The sequence below is a fragment of the Rhinolophus ferrumequinum genome, chromosome 24 (assembly GCF_004115265.2).
Source record: "Rhinolophus ferrumequinum isolate MPI-CBG mRhiFer1 chromosome 24, mRhiFer1_v1.p, whole genome shotgun sequence".
Classification (NCBI taxonomy): domain Eukaryota; kingdom Metazoa; phylum Chordata; class Mammalia; order Chiroptera; family Rhinolophidae; genus Rhinolophus; species Rhinolophus ferrumequinum.
In genome coordinates this window covers 20,662,323-20,679,437 of record NC_046307.1, presented here as the reverse complement: position 1 = coordinate 20,679,437, position 17,115 = coordinate 20,662,323, and the positions used below count along the sequence as shown (strand labels likewise).

Here is a 17,115-nt window from a genome sequence, read left to right as displayed (position 1 = left end):
CCTTACCTGATTTGATGCTTGTTCCTTGATACTGAATAATCATTTTGCCTGACACACATCTCATTGTGAATGCTGGCATTGGAACCACCTCCCCCAAAATTATCCCAGTGCCATTTAGAAATACACATTAAAAACACCAATATGGTTTTTCTTTCCCTATATAAAAAATTTTAGGCTGGGCTCATCAGAAAAGATCCAAGAGCAAGGTGTATAGACATCTTGAGCAACAACCTAAATTCCATAGCAGATGATGTCACCTATAAATGCCCTATAAGTAGGGCAAGGTTTCAGGTACATTAGAATGCTTTATCTGCATCAATACCCAGTGCTACAAATATGGCTGTCTCAGTGCTTCGGATGACAATTGTCCTGGGACTGCTTGTCTTAATCCTGACTTGCCATGCCGGTAAGTGTTTCCAACTGCAGCTCATGCAGTGAGCAGCCATGATTTGGGGAAGCTGGTGGCACTGATCCAGAACATAAAGGCGAGAGAAGGGGAGGGACCTTTGCACACTGGACTGAGTTACAAGAGGCTGATCTTCTAACAAAGAGAAAGTAGAATTTTATTCAAATGTGCTTCAGTTACAGCCTCTATCCTCCATGAATGTATGAAGTTTGAAATGATTTTTTTCTTACATATTCATGTGATATAGTCACACTATTTATTATATTATAAATCCCTCAAGAGCCAGGGGTGTTTATTTTTTGATGATGATGACTAACAATGTTCAAAAGTTAAGAGTATATACTCTGGAATAAGACTCCTAGGCCTGACTCCACCACTAATCAGAAATGTGACTTCAGGGATGTTATTTAACCTCTCTGGACCTCACATGTAAAAGAAAATATCAATAGTTAACTTTCTCATAAAGTTATAATGGAAATTAAACAAAAGAGACAAAACAAATTGGGTATTTGGTCCATAATAGGCACATAATATTAACTGTTATTATTATCATGTATTATCTCATTTGATTCTCATAATAACCTTTTTATGTAAAAATGCACAGTTTTATAATTTCCCTTTTTGTAGGTTAATAAATGAAGCTTGTAGAGGGAAACATACTTGCGCATTAGACGCAGATAGCAGTAGCACACCTGGGACTGGAACCTAAGTCCCTCAATTCTTTCCATTGTAACTAAGCATCGACTTTTTCGTGTCTGTTCCAAGCACACAGGGAACCTCAAGGCAGCATGCAGAATGCTCATTAATTAATTTATATTTTGTCTGCAGAAGATGGTAAGCTCTTAATTTGTCTCTATTCAGAATGATAGGTCAGAAAACACAGACAATGCAAATATTACCCTTTAAACTATTTTAAATGTAATTTGGCAGAACTCACATGGTTCGCCACCCACTGTCCGCTGGCACAACACACAGGCAGACACTCCAACAATATTACTGTAGAGATGGCCTCAGAGATTACTATGTCCACCCATTCCTAAAGTAATAACCGTGGTAAAGTGAGATTTATATCCTAAAGACCATTCCCAGCTCTGTCTCTCATGAACCTGAAACTGGTTAAATTAGTTCACTGCTTTGAATCTCAGTTTCTTTATCTGTAAAATGGGATAACTATCAACTTTACTAGGTCAAATGAGCATACTTTTAGAATTACTTTGCGAACTATAAAAACTGTACAAACATCAGCACTACTGTATTTTTCAGAACCTTTTGATTACACAATGTAGTTAATATAAATAAAGGCTACCTCATGCTATATTTGAAAATACAAAATATTCAACTGTTGGCTTCGATCATTTGTTTTTAGCATGTCAAATTTCTTAATTTTATTATTATAAATTTTTGTTTTGCTGTCCAACATTTTCGAATTTCTTAATATTTTAACAGCACTTCTTAGATCTCCTAAAGCACTAGAGGAGAAAGCTACCATGAATCATTTTGTTATTATTAATCATACTAACAATAATAGAGCAAGCATATCTTGTGGCCTTACCTTGGGTCTGGTACTAGAATAAGTGGTGTACACACACACACGATGTATATGAAAATACATGACATATCTTTTAATCCTGACAATAACACAATGAAGAAACACAGACAGAGTGGTTAAGTATCGTGTACAAGATTACCTGGCCAATTTTTTGAAGCACTCAGGTATGCAGGACTCCAAAACATGTGACCCACCAAAGCCTAATATCTCTCAATACACATGTGGTCCCAGGACTGGGGCCGAGGCTCTGATCTACACACATACTCCAATCCAGGGCTTTTCATGTAGTAGAAAGCTACCATTTAGTGTCATGTTCAAACACAAAGTTGATAAAGGTAAATAGTTTTGCAAATAGGCAGACAGGAACACGGAAAAAATTCACTTTTCGTGCAAGGAACTGCTCTGTTGTACCTGGTCAATGTCTTCAGGGGACAACTGCTTAAAGGCAGTATTAGATCACACACAGAACATAGTCTGTGGAGTTAAAAAAAAAAAAATAGGTCAAAACCTGGCTCAGCCACTTTCTAGATGTGTGATTTTAGGTGAGTCACTGACTTTCTCTGATTGCCTGTTTTCTCTCCTGTAAAACTGTATTATCACCACTCAACTGCAAAAGGATGAAGGCATGCTATGAAAGCACGATCCCAAATATGCATTCTCATTCCTTCTCCTGCCTGGGATGAAAACAAAGCAATTCTGGCCACTGTGTTTGACCTGTACGTTATATGAGGCTCATATTCATATATGTCCATTTTTACCCTAACTCTTAGCATATGCTGCTATGTCCATAATAGTAGGCTCACAAAATACTTGTTGAAGGAAAAAACCAACAGCTGAATGAACGAATAGCTGGTGATTAGTATATTAATTTTGGTTATAGGTCCCAGACTGGTGCTTTCAGCGAATCTTTTATTGGGGCATAGTAAAGTGTTTGCGGAATCTAAAGCCATATTTTTTTACTAAGAGTTTCCATTTTAGGATATAATATAGATGCAAGGTTTTCTAACATAAATTGACAGTCCTCACATTTCATTCAGAGTCAGGGGATACCTTGTCTGGAAGTTGGGACTTCCTGAGTCAAAAAAGTTGTGGTGGGGTTACCAGATGAAATACAGGACACCAAATTAACATTGAGTTTCCAATAAATAATGAATATTTTTTTAGTTTAAGTATGTCTAAATACTGCATGGGTCATTCTTATGCTATAAAACTATTTGCTGTGTATCCAAAATTCACCTTAAATGGGGCATCTTGTGTTTTCATTTATTCAATCTCGTAGTATTACTTGTGAGGCTATAATAAAAGGAAAAGATTAATGTCCTACTTTATCCTGGCACCAAGGTCCAGTGGGGAGGCCACATGCAGTTGCTTACTGCCACTCTTCATTCCTTTGAATCTCCTGAACCACTTAGACCACTAAGTAAAGGCAAACCCCTCCAAAGGTCATCAGTCTCACTCTCTAGATCCTTGGCCTCATTCCAGAGTGCACCTGATTAAGAGTCAAGAATAAGAAGCCTGCAGTTATAGTTTCTTCTTCTTCTCTTCTTCTCTTGCAATATATCTTCTTCTCTTGCAATTTGTAAGTCTTCTGCAAGTCACGTTATTTTTTCAGTTTCTTAGTCCAGTGAGCTAAAATGTACATATCGCATAAGATTGATCAAAGGTAAAATTACTCAGTATTTTCTTTTCTTTTTTTTAAATTAAAGTTTATTGGGGTGACAACTGTTAGTAAAGTTAGATTTCAGGTGTACAATTCTGTAATACATTATCTATATCTCACATTGTGTGTTCACCAACCAGAGTCAGTTCTCTTTCCATCACCATATATTAGACCCCATTTACCCTCGTCTAGAGACCCCCTCCCCCTTACCCTCTGGCAAACCCTAAGCTATTGTCTATGTGTATGAGTTTTTGTTCCTTCATTTGTTTGTCTTGTTCTTTTGTTGTTTTCAGTTTTATATACCACATATCAGTGAAATCATATGGTTCTCTACTTTTTCTGTCTGACTTATTTCGCTTAGCATTATAATCTCAAGATCCATCCATGTTGTCACAAATGGTATTATTTCATCGTTTCTTACCACCAAATAGTACTCCATTGTGTATATATACCACTGCTTCTTTATCCATTCATCTATCGAAGGACATTTTGGTTGTTTCCATGTCTTTGCCACCATAAATAAAGCTGCAATGAACATTGAAGCACGCATGTTGCTGTGGATAAATGGTTTCAGATTTTTTGGGTAGATACCCAGGCGAGGGATTGCTGGGTCATATGGTAATTCTATTCTTAATTTTTTGAGGAACCTGCACACTGCCTTCCATAGCGGCTGCACCAGTCTGCATTCCCACCAACAGTGTTTGAGGGTTCCTTTTTCTCCACAGCCTCTCCAACACTTATTACTATTTGTCTTGTTGATGATAGCCATTCTGACTGGGGTGAGGTGATATCTCATTGTGGTTTTTATTTGCATTTCTTAGTGATGTTGGGCATTTTTTCATATGTCTATTTGCCATTTGTATGTCCTCTTTGGAGAAATGTCTCTTCAGGTCCTCTGCCCATTTTTCAATTGGGTAGTCTGTTTTTTGTTTTTTTGTTGAGTTGCATGAGTTCCTATTTTGGATATTAGCCCCTTATCGGAGGCGCTATTTGCAAAAGTCTTCTCCCATTCAGTTGGTTGCCTCTTTATTTTGTCAACGGTTTCTTTTGCTGTGCAGAAGCTTTTAAGTTTGATATAGTCCCATTCACTTATTTTAGCTTTTACTTCCCTTGCCTTTGGAGTCAAATTCATAAAATGCTCTTTGACCCAAGATCCATACGTTTAGTACCTATGTTTTCTTCTATGCAGTTCATTGTTTCAGGTCTTCTGCTTAGGTTTTTGATCCATTTTGAATTAATTTTGTACATGGTGACAGCAGTCCAGTTTCATCCTTTTGCACATGGCCTTCCAATTCTCCCAGCACCATTTATTGAAGAAGCTGTTTTTGTTTCTTTGTCAAAAATTATCTGTCCATATTTATGTGGGTTTATTTCTGGTTCTCAATTCTATTCCATTGGTCTGTGCCTTTTTTCCTGCCAATACCATGCTGTTTTGATTCTTGTTGCCCTGTAGTACAAGCTGAAGTCAAGAAGTGTGATACCTCTAGCATTGTTCTTTTTTCTACACAGTATTTTCAAAATCATTATTTTCAGAGTGATCAGCTGATGTACAAGTGGTATAGTTCTTCTTCTCCTCGTTACTATCATACTACTTTCAATCTTATAACATCTGTGGTTAGATCACAAGTTTTCTATCAAAGACTATGCAGTTCGTCACGGAGTGCTTAACAATCAGAGTTTAACCAGATAGACATGGGATTGAATTCAGTTTCTGCCACTTCCTACCACTGTGACTCTGAACCACTTTCTAAACGTCTCTCAAATTCTGTTTCGGGATCTTTAACGTGGAATAATAATTTTGCCTACCTCGTAGCGTGGCGGTGAGAACAAAATGAGACGATGCATATTGATTTCCTGTCATAGGTATGTGCTCAACAAGCTCCATCCATCATTATTGTGTCCTCATCATTATCATGACCAAGGGCCCAGGGATTACGTGGAGAAAGAGATGTGAAACCAGGCATTCTGTATTTCAGTCCTGGCACTAGCACATACAGAGGGTGCCAAAAAAATGTATACACATTTTAAGAAAAGAAAAAATTGTATTAAAATTGTAATACTATACAACAAGGACATTTTTCACAGAAATAGAACATATAATCCTAAAATTTAGATGGAACCATAAAAGACCCCGAATAGCCAAGGCAATCTTGAGAAATAGAACAAAGTGGGAGGTATAACGATACCAGACATCAAATTATACTACAAGGCTACAGTATTCAAAACAGCATGGTACTGGTATTAAAACAGACACATAGATCAATGGAACAGAATAGAGAGCCCAGAAATAAATCCATGCTTATATAGTCATTTAATCTACGACAATGGAAGCAAGAATGTACGATGGGGTAAAGACAGTCTATTCAACAAATGGTGCTGGGAAACCTGGACAGACACATGCAGAAAAATGAAGCTGGACCACCTCCTTACACCATATACAAAAATAAATTCAACAGAGGGTAAAGGGGTTGGGGGGTGGGGGATGAGGGTGAGGGAGATCAAATGTATGGTGATGGAAGGGGAGCTGACTCTGGGTGGTGAACACACAGTGTGATTTATGGATGATGTGATACAGAATTGCACACCTGAAATCTATGTAATTTTACTAACAATTGTCACCCCAATAAATTAAAAAAAAAAATTCGTGCTGTGAACACCAACCATAAAAAGTTGAAATAGTTATTAATTGTCACATCACATCACTATTATTTTTCATGAATTTTGTCAGTGCTCCTCAGGGTACAGTTAATGTTTTAAAATATTTTGCATTTAATCATAATTACCTGTAACGTTCTCATGCTCTTGTGCAATTCTGGCTGTTAAGATCCTATATGTAATGAAATATCTGTGTGTTAATATTTAAAAAAAAAAAAGAAGAAATTCAAAACGGCTTAAAGACTTAAATGTAAGATCTGAAACCATAAAATTCCTAGAAGAAAATATAGGAAGAAACTTTACAGACATTACCCAGCGTAAGATGTTTACTGATATATCCCCTCGAACAAGGGAAGCAAGAGAAAAAATAAACATGTGGGATTACATCAAACTAAAAAGCTTTTTCACAGCAAAGGAAACCATCAATAAAACAAAAAGGGATCCTACTGAATGGGAGAAGATATTTGCCAATGATATATCTGATAAGGGGTTAATATTCAAAATCTATAAAAAACTCACTCAACTCCAAAAAAGCAAGCAACCCAATTAAAAAATGGGCAGAGAACATGAAGAGACATTTTTCTAAAAAGGACACACAGAAGGCAAACAGACATATGAAGAAATGCTCAACCTCATTAATCATTAGAGAAATGCATTGTGGCAAATAAAAACCACAATGAGATACCACCTCATCCTACTCAAAATGGCTATCATCAATAAATCAACAAACAACAAGTTCTGGAGAGGATGTGGAGAAAAGGGAACCCTTGTGCACTGTTGGTGGGATTGCAAATTGGTGCAGCCACTATGGAAAACAGTATGGAGGTATCTCAAAAATCTGAAAATGGAACTACCTTATGATCCAGCAATTCCACTCCTAGGTATCTATCCGGAGAAATCCAAAACTCTAATTCAAAAGAAAAGTTATGCACCCCTATATTTATTGCAGCACTATACACAATAGCCAAGACATGGAAACAACCGAAATACCCATCGGTAGACGACTGGATTGAGAAACTGTGGTACATTTATACAATGGAGTATTACACAGCCATAAAGAAGAAAGAAATCTTACCATTTGCAACAATACCGATGGACCTAGAGAACGTTACGTTAAGGGAAAGATAAATACCATATGATCTCACTTATATGTGGAATCTAAAGAAAAGAATGAATGAACTAATCAGAAACAGTTTCGGAGACATAGAGGAAAAACTGAGGGTTGCTTGATGGGATGGGAAGTGGAGAAAAGGGGGAAGGAGAGGGGATTAGAAAGCACAGTCGGTAACCACAAGATTGCCACGGGGAACGAAAGTCAATTGGGGGAATGTAATCAATAATGTTGTAAAGATTTTGTAGGGTATCCGATGGACACTTGTCCCATTAGGGAGACCACCTCAGGGATGATGTAGATGCCTGATCACTGCACTGTACACCTGAAGCTGAAACTGAACAATAATGAATGTCAACTACAATTTTATATATATATACATAGTTACAAGAAGCGGAGTACAGCATTAGGAATAGAGACAGTGGAAATGTGATGGCTGTGTGCGATGTCAGAGGGGTAGTAGATGGGGGGAGGGGAGTTGTCACTGTGTGAGGGATCTAAATGATAAATGTCTAACTATTACATTGTTTTGTGCACCTGAAACTAGTAAAATAAAAAATAAATTAAAAATAGATAAATTTAAAAAAAAAAGATCTAGAAAAAGAAATTGTAATACTACATACCAATAACAAAAGATGAATCCAAGTCATGTGTATACTGTTTTTGGCACCCCCGGTCCTAGCTGCTCAACTCTGGGCAAGTTCCTGAACCTCCATGAGCTTCTGTCTTCTCATCCGGGAGGGGAAACAACATCTACCAAAGAGTGAATGCCTATTGGTCCGTTTGATTTCTTTTAGGAATAAATGAAATCATGCATGCAAAGACGGTCATTGGGCAGTCATTCAGTGTTTAATAAACACAACTTTACGAGGCTCTATAGTTAGAGCATTGGTATCACGGGCACAAGGGACTGCCTACAAAGAAAGACATCCCTCTCTTGTTGCTGAGAATCACCTGAGATTCTGTTGTGTTTTTCAGATGACAAACCAGATGGCAAACCAGATGGCAAACCAGATGACAAACCAGATGGCAAACCAGATGGCAAGCCCGATGACTCAGACAAAAAACCAGGGCAAGACTTTCCCCATTTTCTAAGCCTCTTGGGCACAGAGATCATCGAGAATGCAGTGAAGTTTGTTCTCCGCACCATGACGCGAAACAACCTGTAAGCACCGAGACAAGCCTTGCTTTTGTCCCTTTTGAGGCTGGTAAAGGCCGCCTTGTATTAAAATGAATGAGAAACGAAAGTGTGGCGCATGCCAATGTATTACTTGAATGGAAAAGTGTCACCCTACCTGGAGTTCTATTTGCATTCAAATGAATTTTCCCTGAGCTCTTTTGGGGTGAGCACATTCCCACTGGGTGGTTCCATAAAATATATTTTAGCTCAGGACCAAGGAAAGAGGAGGAAGAGCAGCAAACCAGGGGACAGAAAGCCAGGTTCTGGTCTTGACACAGGTGCTACTTTACTGAGTGATCTTGGGCAAGCCACTCCCTCTCTGCGTGCCTCAGTTTGCTCCTCTGTAAAGTTAACGGAATAAGGGACCCACCCTGTATTATAGACACTGTAATTCTTTGGTGAAGGTGGTAGGTAATGGTCTGTTCATTAGTTGTAGTTGTGATGAGTCCTGCCTTTATTTTCTAGTTTGAATAACTCAAGAGGGTTAACAGAGACAGCAGCTAATCTCTCCTCACAGGCATTCTAGAGACACTCTCGTCATATGCGTGTTTTAATCATGAGAGATTGCCTTGGGGGCAGATTCCACAGCCCGGAATCTTCCCAGTGTTCTCAATCTGCTTCCAAGCCCCTCGTGCATCTTACTCCAGACTACACAGCTCTGACTTTTACTCCTACTTCACCCTGTTCTTCATTCTCCCCACGTTCATCTCCCCAGTTTCAGCTCTCTGGAATGCAATTTGTTCTTCTGAATGTCCAGAAACTTTTAATCTCCACCTCTCTGAACCTCTGTTCTCTGATGCTCTCCTTCTTAGACCCCTAAGCAGAGTCTGCCAGAGTGTGGTCTGTTACCCACCTGCTTCAGAAGTCCCTGGAGAACACAAAATGTAGGTCCCTTCATCCCATTTTGCACCTTCCTGGGACAAGGCTATGGCTGTACTTTTTAATGAGCTTTCAGGTGATTCTGACATACCGTACAATCAATTCTGAAAGCCCTTGATTAAATGCTGGGGGCTACATGGCTGGGCCTTAAAGGCCCACATAGCCTTTACATTTTTATTCATATTTTGTGTACATGTGAGTATTTGCATTTTTCTAGGGAAATTGCTTCTAACTTTCCTTTGATTCTCAAAGGGGTCTATGACCAATAACAGATTAAGAACCACTTCTGTATAGAAATAATCAGGAGTCATTTTGTAATCTCTGATCCGCTTAAATCAAAATATTATCATGTGGGTGGGTAGGATTCTGTATACAAGCCTTATGCGCAAGTGTTGAAACTCAGCTTTTATTTTTTCAATGGTGGTTGCTTTTGCAACTGTTGTGTTTCCATGACTATTAATTAATGTAAACAAGGAGAAAACTGACCAGCAAACAATAAGCATAACACCCATATGTATAAAGTACAGATTAGACTCCAGTAGAATTCATATTGTTATAGAGCACAATAGCAGCAATGCAAGGTGTTGAAACAATAATAGATCTTTTTATTCCTCCCCTGGGGAATTCCCCAAATATATTATAAAATAGAACTTTTTTTTCTCTGTTAGCCCTAAAAGTTGACTATCTGAAATACTAAAGAACTGCTGTGAGCTCTGGGTTCAGAACTGGCACCTTCCATTTTCTCCTTCTCTGATTATATTCTGAGGAAATGATGTTCTTTCTGTTTTCTGGAACTTAGAATCATTTCAGGCTCTCCGTCCTTGCTTTCATTTCTGCCTAAAATGCTTTTGCCTTTTCTCATGACTAGTGCTTTGTCCTGCAGCTCATAGAAAAGTCACTGCCTCAGAAAACTATTCTATAACCACTCATTGTCTTGTTTCATTCCTGGTTATTTTCTATTACTTTACCTTGTCACAGTGTCATTGTAACATGTATCGACATCTCAAATGATTTCTTGTTAATCATGTAGCTATATGAAAGTAGAGACCAGATCTATTTAGCTCATTGCCATAGCATAGTACCTTGTAAGCTGTATCAGGCACTCTGTAAATAATTGTTGAGTTAATTAATTAAGGAAAGCTATTTTAGAGACTAGATCTAAAGCCCATCTACCTCCAAGTGAACTGAGGAATCCTGAAGCATCTTTGTTGAAAAACACAGCAATCCTTGCTCAAGGGAACCAATCTAGCTGTCCTCCCTCTTGGGAGGAGACCATCAAGAAGTATTCCCGAAAAAAAAAAGAAAAAGGTATTCCTAAACACTTAACACATACGGAGTGAGGACAGGAATTGTGAAGGAAAAATCTAGATGGTAAATCCCTTCTCCTCCGAGAATTTGCAGCTTTTATGGTAAGATAACAAGAGCAAATGCAATGATAATTAAAATGCTAAATAAGATAAATGTCAGCCAAAAATCACAGGTCATTTCTAGAGAAAGGAGCTGTCAATGAAGCCAGGATGCTTATGGAGTGCTTACGACAAAGGTGAGATGCAATTTGGGCCTTAACGGGCTCAATGAGATTTGATTAGAAAGAGAGAATGACAGGAGTGATGGAACGTCAGAAAGTGGAAATTTTGCTTTATTTACTCCAATATACTTGATGTCTAAGTACTGTGTCAGGCACATAATAAATGCTAGACATTTGCTTTCAGGACAGTGAACAGACCAGCTTGTTCCTTCTACCTGCTACCTCAACCTGCATTTTGGATTACCTTAGACCTATGGAAATTGGATTCTGGTCACTTTTGAGAAGGCTTCAATTCTTGTGGATTTCCCCCCACCCCTGGGTTTTTATGACATGACATTTTTTTGGTTCTGTTCCTACCTCTAGCCATTCTTTCTCATTCTTTTTATTTGACTTCTCTTCGTGCACCTGTCCCTTAAACATCACTGCTCCTCCAGGCTTCAGTGCAGCCTGCCCGGTTTTTCATACTGGGAATAGTAAGTACTTAGAATCGAATGGATTCCAATTTCAGATGTCTATTGCGCTCTTTTTCCTAAGCTACATTCTGAAAGGACTAATTGCTACAAAACCCCACCTAGGTTTTCCATCAACACCTCACATTCAACGGATCTAAACCCAAGCCCATCATCTCACTTACATACCTGCTCCTTCTCTGGTGTTCCGTGTCTCAGTAAGTCACATCCGCCGTCATCCCAAATTTAGAAACCTCAGGGTCTTCTTGGGTCCTTCCTGCTCGTCACTACCTGCATCCAATTGCTGAATATTCTACGCTTAACTTTTTTCTTATACTATCCCTTTTCTTTAACTCCACTGACTCGTCGGCCTAGTCGAGTCCTTCATCCCCTCTTTCCCAAGATCTTTTTGTTAGATTTGTAGTAGTTTCACTGTTTCTGTCTATCCTTACACCAATCCATCCTCTACCTACCATCAGAGTTATATAACAAAAACACAAATTTGATTCTATCACTGCCACGCTTAAAGCTTTCATGCGTTTCCTTTGCCTACAAAATCAGAGCAAATGCATTCAGCGGATGTTAAATGCTCTTCCCTGATGCCAATATATCTTTCTTTTTTAAAACATTAAAGTGGATTGGGGTGACAATTGTTAGTAAAGTTATATAGGTTTCAGGTGTAGACACAGACGATCTAGCTCTCCATCATCTCTCTCACTCCTGAAGCCAAGCACTCGATGCACTAACGACAAATGATTTCTGTTTAAGAGCAGGTCATGTTTGTATAAACTGCCAGTATCTTTGCATATGCTTTTCTCTCTGCCAGCAACGCCTGGCCCCCAAACTCCATTTTCTTCACCTGACAAGTCTAATCATTTTCTAAAGTCCAACTCAAAGACAAGCTCTGTGAAAACATCGCAGACCCTTACCATTAAAAAACTCAGGCATTCATACTCTGGGATTTCGTAATGCTTTGTAGGACCATACATAGCAGTTCCCCCCGCTGCCCCACACCTCATTGTTTAAATTACTTGTATCTCAATGCATCTTTTTTCTCTATTAGACTATAACCTCCTCACAGACCATATTGAATTCACATTTGACCTTCTCAGCAGCTACCCCATACCCAATCCTTGACCAGCAGAGTACAGTGGTTCTGGCATTCATTCATGATTGTGGAGATCTAAGTTTTAGATTTTGCTTTGAGATGTACCAGTCATGTGAATTGGACAGGTTGTTTAATCTCTTTGAGCTTCATAGGTTTTTTTTTCATATGTAAAAGAGATAAAAATTCATTCATTTTCCCATTTAATATATATTTATTAATTTATACTATATGCCAGGCATTGTTTTGGTGCTGGGGATATATTACTGAACAAATATATCAAAATATATGTATACATGGAGTTTATATATGAATAGACACCTAACTAATAGATTTGTTTACAGATTCAAAGAGATAATTCTACATAAATGGCTTTTCAACTATGAACTTCCATGGAAATCTTAGATCTTATTTCTTTATGACATATAAATCTGGAGAAGAAAAGTGTGGCTTAAACATTGTAAGACACCCTAGTGATTATTCTAACATTTCTATTCAGTCTAAATTATAATTCATTATTCTCTCTCTCTTTTTTTGTGTTTTTTTTTGTGTTTTTTTTTGTTGTTGTTCTTTTCAAGAGGATGTATGGAATTTGATGATAAAGGAGAACACTCATCAAATGACTTCCCAGGCAATTTTAAGTGACATTTACAATTAAAATAACAGTCTATGGAATAAAGAAAAAAGGGTCTGATTTTATTTAATGAATTTGGACACCCATGCCTACCTACAAGCAGGAAAGGCATTTCTGTTTTTGCTTTGCTCTTGCTGGAGATTTTAAAGATTAATTTTAAATAGATTGTTCTTTATCCTCTTGAAGACAATAATAACTTTAGGATTACGGAGGCGGCCCGATGGTGGGGGGAAACAAGTAAGCACAAGGGTTTAGGAGACCTGGTTCCTGCCCTGTCACCACTCAGATAGGAACTTGTTTTGTGCACATCCAGCCTATGGAATGAGAGGATAACATCCACAAAAATCTAAGGGCCCATGGAATCAAGCAATTAGTTACTCACAAGAGTAGTGAGATTTGCTGAACCTAATTCCAGAAGGAAGGACTAGCAATCTCCCTAATCCCACACAGTCAGGTTTATGTACAAGCTATATGGTTTGAGTGCTCAGAAGTATCTGCTGTTTTCTTATCTAGTTCTCTCCTGAGAGTGGATTTTGAAATAGCAAAAACGAAATGTTAGAGCTGGAAAAGTAATTATATCAACAGCTAACATGAACTGAACACTTCCTCTGTTTTAGGCATTAAGCTAAGTGCTATATATGTGCCACCTAACTTAGTCCTAACATCCCTATGAAAAACAGGTATTGTTATCCTTAAATTGTATAAATAAGGAAACCAAGGCTCAGGGAGATTCACATATGGGACCAAGTTATAAGGGAGGAAGGAAGGATTTGAACTCAAGCAGCGTGATTCCAGAGCCTATGCTGTTTCACGAAGCAGTAGAGCTGTGGAGAACAAAAGAGAATAGTGTAGAAGGAGACAATAGGAAACAGTCATTAAGCTATTTTCCCTGAGACATGCATGCCACAAGATGTCCACAGAAATAAACCACTACCCCTTTGGTTAGTTAAGTTAACCTTATTTGCAACTCCAGAAGGCATGATCTTTCCCACCTTCTATTCTGTATCTGATCTAGGGATGCTTCTTTTCCCTACTTGCTCCATTTCATAACTTGGATGTGATTAGTGTAAGCTTAGCAAATCACTATCGTGTTATGCCAGAACTTAGGAAAGTTATGCCAGAACTTTCCATAAGCTTTAAAGGATGGAAATCAGATTTGAGCATTGGAATCAAGACATGTCCAACTGACATTCCTGACTCTCAGCCCAAAGCCAGTTAAGCTCCTAAAAACATATGTTTGCACTTTTCCATCTTTCCAGAGAACAACGTACCTGTTGTTGCAGGTCTCCTAACTCTTTGCCTTCATTCAGTCTTCTGGTATATACCTTTACCCATTGGTAACCACCCCCCAAATCCTTGGAGTATCTTCCCAGATGTTCAATAGGTAGACAATACAAAAGAGTCAGAAAGAACAAAAGGCATGGATCTGAGAGCAAACAGTTCCACGACTGGCACAAGATCAGGACTGAAGACATGTGTAGCATGTAGCATGTGTAGCAAAAGGCATATATCAGTTGACCTCCTTGAACCTCCCTTTCCTCCTTATCAGTAGTAAATATATGAGGGACTTAACTGTTCCAGATCTTAATGCCAGATTTCTTTTTAATGGCACCTAAACAGCTTTGAATAGATTCATGAACCAATAGGCCTTCATGGTCAAGGAGGAATGGCTCAATCTAGGGATGGCGGAAAAAAAAAATCTGGGTTTGAGAGCAAAAAGCCTGTAAGGCAGATATTAAATTTTGGATGGGTTGATTAGGAGTATCTCTTTAAACCCTAGGGACGGTGCATTTAATCAGTAGTTTTATAAGTTTCATTTGTGTGATAATTGCTTCATCTAATCAAAAACAGATCATTACTTTAGAAGCAAGTGATTCCCAGAAATGCCTGTTTCTAGAGTATAAAACATTTGGCCCAAGTTCCAGATTATTTCCTAAATTAAGATACATAGATAGACAGACAGACAGATATCCGATCCTTTTCCTACAACATACACCGTTTTCTTACACGTGCCTTTAATGGTTAATCCATGCCTACTATGGGTCAGGTTCTGCCAGTGCTACCAAGATGAATAACACTGTCCAGACACTGAGAAATTGATAGTCTAGGCTATCACTTAGTACAGTGTACCCCAGGGCTGTGGAGAGAAATGATAAAGTTACATATGAAAGTGCCTTGGAGAAAGAAGAGGGAACATCTGGAGGAAGGGGTAGGAATTAAAAGGGCTTTACAAAGAAGGCCAGTTCTGCATGTGTTCTCGGATGATGTGCAGAGAGGGGCCAGGTCTCGAAAACAAATCAGTCAATATTTGGACACATAATTAACCTGAGACCATCAATCACACGAGCATGATTTCGTTGTGTTAATAGATTTACAAGCTGAACTCCTGTTGTCTGGCATCACTTAAAATCCTCTGTCTTAAGTTATTTGACATCTTAAAATGTAAATTTCCTTTCTTTTGTTAAAAAAACAAAATCTGATAGACCTCACTAGACTGCTAAGATTATCAAAGAAGCAAAAGATGGGAAAGTGCTTTATAAATTCTTAATTTCTATAGACATTTACTGAATTAAGAAAAATACACTATGGACACACTAGATCGCATGATTAGACTTGCTGAGTCAGAACTTCCTAAGGAATAAGTAAATTTAATAGGTAATTCGCATGCAGCTGATGAGCAAAACTGCAGTTGGACATGACGTCACTCAGTATTCACAACATGAAGTCTTATGGGAATAAATTCTTTTAGAATTTTGAGGGGAAAAAAATTTGCCTTCCCTCAGAACTGCTTCCTCTTTTTTGATTATAAGATTTATGTAACTTGGTCTGTTTTCTTTTACTTTTTCCCTATCTATCTGAAAAAAAATGAAAGTAAACACTCAATTTATCCTGAATGTTAACCTACGGGCATTCTCTCTTCATCCCTGTTACTGATTCTTGCCCTATATATCTTGCATTTTTGTTTGTGTCGTTATTGCTTATTCCCTTAAATATGTATTATAGTTGATTTCATTATAAATCATTTCACATTCTGAAGTGCAAAGGTATAAAAATCTTAAAGAAAAGATTTAAAGGCCTTTGTATTTTTCTTAAATCTGAAGCCCTCTCGAGCTGGTAATTGTCTCCCTCTGGCTTGTGTTTCTAAGGACACACCTATACAGCTCCAGAATAATCAAAGGGCAGCCAAATCCTGCTTTTCCAGTTCTTCTGTTTCACAAGTCCTTCAGTACAGAAGCCTTAAAGCCCCTCCCAGCAAGTTCTCTGGATTCAGGCCCTGGCTTCAACCAAATACAGCTTCTTATGGCACATCCTGACTTTGCGTTTTCTCTTCTATTAGGTTGGTGCAAACGTAATTGCGGTTTTTGTAATTATTTTTAACCTTTTAAACCGCAATTACGTTTGCACCAACCTCACAGAAGTCAGAATAAATGTGTCCTATTTGAGGTGACATATCCTAGTTCACTGAAGATTTTTGTTAGTGGCAGTAATTTTTCCTGAGCATGTTTAAAGTGTTTGATGCTGTAAGAAAATATTAAACATATAATTATTATTAGCCAGAATAACCAAAGAATGGTTCAAAATAAGGAAACTAAAGCCTGGATAAACTAAGTCCAACGTCGGACAAAGAGTAGATGTTAAAATGAGGATTTTAACCTGACTCCAAAGAAAAAGCTCTTAACCCCTAAACATGTATGAAGTTTCAGAGTTAGACATTTCATACATCCTTTTTAGAAAATCTTTCAAAAATTATCTGAGCCTAAGGGCAACAGGATGGCTCAGGTGGTTAGAGCACGAGCTCTTAACAACAAGGTTGCTGGTTCAATTCCCGCATGGGATGGTGGGCTGTGCCCCCTGCAACTAAAGACTGAAAACGGTGACTAGACTTGGAGCTGAGCTGTGCCCTCCACAACTAGATTGAAGGACAATGACTTGGAGCTGAGGGGCCCTGGGGAAACACA

General features: G+C 38.2%; 1 protein-coding gene across 1 annotated transcript; it reads left to right on the top strand.

Annotated features, from left to right (window-relative positions):
- Nucleotides 1-306: 306 nt before the first annotated feature.
- C24H5orf46 (chromosome 24 C5orf46 homolog) lies at nt 307-8,647 on the top strand. Its single transcript, XM_033096880.1, has 2 exons — nt 307-406; nt 8,360-8,647. Exons 1-2 carry the CDS (start codon nt 337-339, stop codon nt 8,548-8,550), a joined length of 261 nt encoding a protein of 86 aa, XP_032952771.1. The 5' UTR covers nt 307-336; the 3' UTR covers nt 8,551-8,647.
- Nucleotides 8,648-17,115: the final 8,468 nt, after the last annotated feature.